Source organism: Stylophora pistillata, chromosome 9 (assembly GCF_964205215.1).
Source record: "Stylophora pistillata chromosome 9, jaStyPist1.2, whole genome shotgun sequence".
NCBI lineage: Eukaryota > Metazoa > Cnidaria > Anthozoa > Scleractinia > Pocilloporidae > Stylophora > Stylophora pistillata.
Window position 1 is genome coordinate 15117662 of NC_142527.1, and position 7222 is coordinate 15124883.

The following is a 7222-nucleotide window of genomic DNA, read 5'->3' on the forward strand; positions in this document are numbered from 1 at the left end:
GGACAACATGTGTGTGATATACTTTCGTAAGTTTGCAAGATACTAGCGTAAAATCGGCAAAAAAAAATACTTGGTTTGTTTCTTGCGCACTTTAAAAAGTGCGCAAGAAACTAACGTAACAATCGGAGAAGGGGAAACTAAAGGTGTGCAAGCTACTAACGCTAAAATCTGGCAATGAGGAAACTAGAAATGCGCAAAATAACAACGAAACACAAACGTGCATTAGATACTAACGCAAAAGTCGAAATACAAGGACAACTAAAGGTGCACGAGAACCCAACGTATAATCGAGCAAGAGGGAAAACTAAAAGTGTGGAAGATACTAACGTAAAAAGGATGGACGGAGTGTCAAGTAAGTGAATTGACGCGAGGAACAGATTAAATCTGCAAGAAACGAAACATTTTCTGAAAATAGTAGATTGTACATAATGAACTTGTATACAAAGGTAAATAGCCACAAGAGAACAAAGATTGTTATGGTAGTTTCTCGTGCACTTTGAGATCGCCTTCTTGTGCTATTCTTACGTTTTCTTTGATCCGACTCCGATTGTTAAGTTAGCCTCTCCCACTTTTTAATTTTTCCATGTTTTCCGAATGTACGTTGGGTTCTCATGCTCTTTTAGTTTTCTTTGTTGTTCGGATGATACATTAATGATATCAATTATCTTGTTTCCAGATTTTTGCGTTAGTATCTCGCACGCTTTTAGTTCCCTCTTCCGATTGTAACCTTTTAATATCGTGCGCACTTTTTTTCGCTGTTTTCTAGTTGTCCTATTCTTACGTTCGTATTTCACGCACTTTAAGTTTTTTTTTTTTGTCAACTGATTCTTTTGTTTGTACCTTGCACACTTTCAGTTTCTCTTGTGGTCCGTTTTGGTGGACTACTTCACAAAAACAGGTTGGTTCAGACAACTCAGGGTTAGTTAGCGAAACAAACCAATTATCGGGATAGAAGAAGTTTCTTCAGTCAGTTTTTTAAAGCAAATGTTGGGCGGAGTAAAGATAAAAAGGCAGGCTTGATGTGGAGGGGCTTATTCAGCCATTTGATGGTGTAACTAGGGTTTAAGTTTGATTCCAGGTTATATTTTATTTGACCTAAGTTGATATTTTTTTTAGCCTAGGTTGATATTTTACCTAGCTTAGATTCCAACGGTACTAATATCAGATAAAGGATTCATTTCATACCCTGATGGGGGTTAAGTTATGGGTTAGGACTTATCCCTTATTTTGAATGGTTACCTTTCAGTTACTGATTTACTGTTAAGTTGCTGATTTACTGCTACAGTAAAGAAATAATCTGATATTGACCGTTTACCTTTTTGAATAGGGTTGTTTTATTACAAGCTGGAATGTTGGGTAACCAGTATTACATTGATTTTCAGTCTGTTATAGAAAGCCACTTAAGTAACATAATGTTTTGATGAGTGACCGCCTGTTTTTAAGCCGATGAAAAAGCAATCTCCTTTTAGCAATCAAAGACGTTATTTGTAGCTGTGCATTTGTTTAAGCGATTTGTTGAATAAGTTCTTTTCAACATGGAGAATGTTGCCAATAAGAACATTTGGGTGAGGAGGCGACGTCCCCATCCACCTCATCAATTTTTCTAGCTATTACATCATCAGCTTTAAAAAGGAGGTGCTTTGTCCCTGGCTTGTTTAATTTTTGTGTCATAACGCTCTCGATTCTCTTTTACAACTTTTTAAAATTTTTATCTCTGTTCTGACTGATCTTCCACCTGCGTTTTCTGGGACGATGAGGGCCGTGTAACAATGGTTGATGTTTCATTATTACTGTCTGTTGATAAATCACTATTATGGTTTGTTTCCTTCCATGGTTGAATCTCAAAGACTGAAACGTTGATTGTATCATGTATGGTGATGTTCTTTTTGTGAGCGGCTTCACCAAGTACAGAGCCCCAACTGTTGAGCTCAGCTTTTTTCTCTCCAAGAATATAAGTAAGGTTTTTTCGGATGTATAGAGTGAAGAAGAGGAATTCAAAGAAAATATGCTTTTAAATCTCTTTAAAAAACTCATCTGATTCTTGTTAGGAACCTCCCTCAAAAAGCCAAGCCCCTATTTTCAAACCACACTCCAAAAAATAAAATGGCCCTTTCTAAGAAAGGTGATAGAAAAATAACCAAGGTTGATAAAACATGACTTAGGTTGTAAAGAAATAACCTGAACTTAATCTTAACCTTTAATATACACAAAATGATACATGCGCCTCGCCAGTTATGAAAGTGATTAATGAGACTTTTATACCTCAGCCGTATTCAGTTGTAAGCCTTATATGCGAGAAAAATGGAAAAGGAAGGCTTTGGCTAGGCTTGGATGGGTGACAACGTTTCATTTCATGACCTTTTTGTGAGCTGGTCGATATGTTCAATTGGAAAGTCTATCTCCATTCCTTATTGCTTAACCAGTAAATGGTTCTATCCCCGGATTCTCTACTTAGAAATTGGTAAGATTTAAAAATTTAAGTAAGAATTAGATATGACCAATTGGATCAATGAGTGAAAATTAGATGAAGAGAAATTACTCGGAGAACGGGGAAGTGTAAGATGACAAATAAATGAATAATAGGCATTTATAACAATTTAACACTCGCTTTCGTCATTCAGGCCATTCAGAATCCAGGAGTTTCAACTATTGGTTACAGGCAGCCTGAATGCTTCTCTCCAACCTATGGAAATCTGAAAGAAAGGAGAGAGGGTGCAGTTGACAGAGTTCTAATCTATCGACCCGAGCCAAGGCGCCTCACTGCCTCAGAGAATAAGTCATTCGTTATCCATTCAAAATAGCTAACCTATAGTGATGAGTTGTTCCTCCAGGGGCCAAGACAGATAGGATGTTTGTAATCATATGCCAACTAAGATCCACGATAAGTACCATCCAGTTTTTAGGGAATATAAACTGCTCTTTAAAGCTAACGCACGCGTGGTCAGGGTGATATCAAATTTGTACATTTTTGTCGAACAGCAGTTTCTCGCGGAGCTGTTGAAACAGTGAGCTTCCTCGGTGACTGATTTAAGAGGACGCATCTGTTGCTTGGATCCACCTGTAGAAATGTACGAGTTGAAATAGAAGATACCCAAAGGACACGGCTTCAGTAAGAATTGTCCAAGACATCACCTGCACGTTTAAAAAAGAAGTGATCCACAGAACCAGTTTTAAAAAAACTCTTCCCGCTGCGATTATTTCACCTCATGGATGCGTTGAGATTGATTTGCCATTTGGTGGAAAGGATTTCAGCAGAATAGATCTAGAATTTAGTGCAATACCATAACATTTACTTTCTAATTAAGTCAAAGAGCAATTTTGCTTGGATTCATTGTTAATACCTCTCCTTTGCCTCCCCTAAACTGAGTTATGAGAGCATACTTTCTTTTTGTCATGGCAAAGACGATGATGACTTTACAACTGAATGTTGGGGGTGAAAACGAGTATTCATAGAATCCTTGGACGGAATTGCGTATACTCTTGATAAGCAATGGGAAGAAAACTACAATACTGGGGACGTCTTAAGAGACGATCAACACTTGTCAAGGCTGGCTGTAATCCTACACGTGACCATCAACTTAACAAAGGGGTAAGTTTCTAAAGAAACTGTGGTGCTGCATAGGTGGTAGTAACAAAGTAATTTTGGTTTTAACAACTAGGTTGATAATGTAAATTGACCACCCTAAAGAGTTTCAAAGCTGACGTTTCGAGCGTTAGCCCTTCCTCAAGGCGAGGAAGGTTGAAAGAACCATGGTGTTCCACAAACGGCTTCCGTGGAACGTCAGAGACGAAGCTTTGACTAACTACCTGGTTGGCGGGGAAAAAACTAAAACAAGTTTCAAGAAATTTCATCCCTGAGCGCAGTTTTTTAAAGATTTGTTCAACATATACTATTAGGAAACAAACCATATACTACGTATGATGCACGATCCTCGCAGTAGATAGCGCTATTTAAGCAATAGCGAAAATCAGACCTGAAAAAAATCAGGCCTGTACGGGACTCGAACCACTGACCTCTGCGATACTAGTGCAGCGTTCTAGTATCGCTCTGCGATACTACAGGCCTGATTTTTTTCAGGTCTGATTTTTGCTATTGCTTAAATAGCGCTATCTACTGCGAGGATCGTGCATCATACGTATCTACTACCGCAGTTCAAAATATATGATCTTCATATATTCATTGTATCTCAAACCATATACTATTAGGAAACAAACGATTTGTATCCTGAAATACTATACACATTACCTAGAAATCATTTTACGTAATGTAAGTAACATTTGATATTAAAGCTTACTGAAACTATGAGCTATATTGAAACTTTTTAAAGTTACTGGGAGCGGCTGCTTACGATGGCACTAGTTTTATTAGAAAAAGTCGTGGCGAGATTATAAAATTAAGAATAAATATCACAAAGGGATGCTTGTCGTCTATACCTGTCGTGTTGGAATCCAAACAGCCACAACCGTATTAGGGATTTCTTTAACGCCCAGTCTAATTTTGGAGAGAACGGATATTACAAAGAAGAAGTAAATTAACGACCATAAGGCCAATTTTGTCGTATGAAATCAATTTTACTAAAACAAAACCGATACGTCAAGAGGAGTGTTTGTCACAAAGTGAGGATTTTAAAACAAAATAAGCAATCTTAAGCGAAACACTGGATGATGATATCATCCAGGATCAAGGATTTTCGAAAGCCGTAAACGAGGATTCGGGAGTGAGAACAGGACAGAATATGATCAAAACTCCCTATTATCAGGGCTTTCTCCTAGTCAATGCGAATCTCCTCTGAAAATGGCAAAGACCTTTATACTTCCATGCTCCTCTACCTTGTTTTACCCAGTCTGAATAAAAATATCGTGGGGACGAAGTTGGACTTCTGCGCTGAGCTGAGATGAAAAGCTGTATATTTGAGGTCATGCATTCAGAAAAAAATTTCCTTGAAAAAAAAGCAGATGAAAAAACAAAAAATTATGTGGTTGTGCTCATAAATGATCGATCTAAATTTGAGAAGCCAACCAAACCCCTTAAACTAGACGAGATCGGCAAATTGTGCCTTCTTTGATAAGCAGTGTTGTTAAAAATGGGCGATTTTTGCTCAGAAAAACTTTTTTCGACTGCTTTTAGGGAAAAGAATATTGTTTTAGGTTAAGATAGATTCCTGTTCAAAGTTATTAAAGAGCCTTTGTCTGGGCGAAGGGCGAAACCTATAAATTTTCCTTTGAAGGTCGAAAGCTGGCGGTTTGTATTTACGCAGGTTACTACTACTTAAATTTGTATGGGTAGACAGATTTGTCGGATTTTGATGAAACTTTACCAGTATAACTGTTGGATATTAACGCCGCAACGACGTGTGTGAATTTTACGAAATTTGTAATATTTTTAATTTGACATCCCGGCGCGTGATTAAAACCAAATATTTTCTATTGTCTACCTCCAAAAATCAATTTTTTTAGGAAGCAGTAAAGATATGGAAATTGTTAGCCTATTATCTGCTGTGTGACAAAGTCCAGTTTGAATGTCCGCGGTGATGCAGAGGCTGATAATTCGGTCAAACAAACAACGTCAGTTTTGTGTTTTTTAAGGTTTAAATGTGCCCACCAAAAGCAAACAACTCTTAAAACTTTGTTATTTTCAGAGTGTATTCTCTATAATGTTTACAGTGATACGTAGTTTTCTATGGTGTCTTTTGAAACTATGCACGTACAACAATTTTTCAAAACGCACCCTATTTAATGGTCTTTTGTTGACAGCAACTTTAAAAGTGAAGACTTGTGACAAGTATCTTACAGCCTATCAGATTCCATAAAATCTGATAAACCTAATTTGACACCCTCTATTAAAAGAAAACTAGCACAATTTTGATTTGATTTCTTCGTCTTAGTTTTTTACAAGAAAAATACAGGTGATTTCTTCGCAACATGTCAATATCGTGCAAATAAATAATTCCTGGTCAAATCTGAGGCTCATCCTCTTTTCAGCAGCATTATGTGACCGGGGGTAGGAGTTTTGGTTACCCTCTGCATTACGTCGTGTAACCCTAACACTTTGCCCATGTACAAAGTAGCTTTATGATATTCATTATGGGTATAATATCTTGGTGCGTAGGTTTTCATAACCACATTAATGAAGACAACTTACTTTCCATTGTTCAAACGGCTGATTGCTCAATTTTGACAATGCTGTCTATTTCTGGACGCTCACTGTATTTTTCTGTGCCTCGATATCTTTGTGTTGTTGTTAATCTGATTGATGGAGTCATAAATGGCATTCTTGAGTTATTTTTCAATATAACGACTTTAAAAGCGCTCCAAAAGTCTTGTTTAAAGAATGTGTACAACAAGGGATTAACGGCAGAACTGAGATATCTGACGATGACAAACGTTTGAGATGCTTTGGACAAAGACGCCTGATCTTTGATATCTATCCATCCCTTCGTGGACAGGGCGTAGATTAATCGTAGAGTGAACCAAGGTATCCAACAAATTGCAAAAGTAGTCGCCATTGCAAGTAGAATTACGAGACATTTCCTTTCATTGTTAGCTTTCTTAAAAGCGCGGGAATCCTTCTGGCCAGATGATTCTTTTGACGAACGCTTCAAAGATACCGCTTTAAACATAATGCCGTAGGCGTACAGGATAAACGAATACGGAACAAAAAACACAAAGCAAAGACAGAAAATAATGTGTCCAGCTTGTAAATACAAAGCAAAAGAGTCCAATGTAAGCCATGAATCCCACCAAGTTGCAGGTACAGACCCCAAGAACGCCGAGCAAAGCCATACAGATAATAATACCTTCTTCACTGTTTTCTTGGTCATCACGAAACGTACAAAGGGGTTAACAACGGCGAAATATTTGTCCATAGTAATAGCAGTGATGTGGTAAGCAATCGAAATTGAAATCACGTTATGGAAGACCTCTGAGGTACAGTAGATCACAGAAAATGAAGGGCTAGACTGAGGCAGATGAACCAAAACCAGCAACAACGGAATATTTATCAACCCCGTCATGATGTCGCTTGTAGCAAGGCTTAACAAGAAATAATTTGCTGGAGTGCGCAGACTCTTCATTTTACCGAAGAGATAAAACACGACTCCATTCGCTATGATGACTGAAACTGCAATAGGAACAAGTTCTGGGAATAAGTTAAATTTTGGTTGATGGGACGCTGTAGGCGGTTGAAGAGACATGTTACTTGTATTGTTCATCGCGTTGTAGT

General features: G+C 37.8%; 1 protein-coding gene across 2 annotated transcripts; it reads right to left on the reverse strand.

Annotated features, from left to right (window-relative positions):
- Nucleotides 1–1027: 1027 nt before the first annotated feature.
- LOC148723510 (tachykinin-like peptides receptor 86C) lies at nucleotides 1028–7211 on the reverse strand. Of its 2 annotated transcripts, XR_015991803.1 has the most exons (4): nucleotides 6143–7211; nucleotides 4435–4492; nucleotides 2807–3132; nucleotides 1028–2693 (listed from the first exon to the last, which is right to left on the reverse strand). XR_015991803.1 is itself a non-coding variant. In XM_088733560.1 (1 exon), the coding sequence occupies exon 1, from the start codon at nucleotides 7209–7211 to the stop codon at nucleotides 6153–6155; it is 1059 nt and encodes a 352-aa protein (XP_088589686.1). In that variant the 3' UTR covers nucleotides 5626–6152. The 2 variants fall into 2 exon arrangements, 1 of the variants encoding a protein (XP_088589686.1); XM_088733560.1 differs by lacking the exons at nucleotides 1028–2693; nucleotides 2807–3132; nucleotides 4435–4492 and having other exon boundaries at nucleotides 5626–7211.
- Nucleotides 7212–7222: the final 11 nt, after the last annotated feature.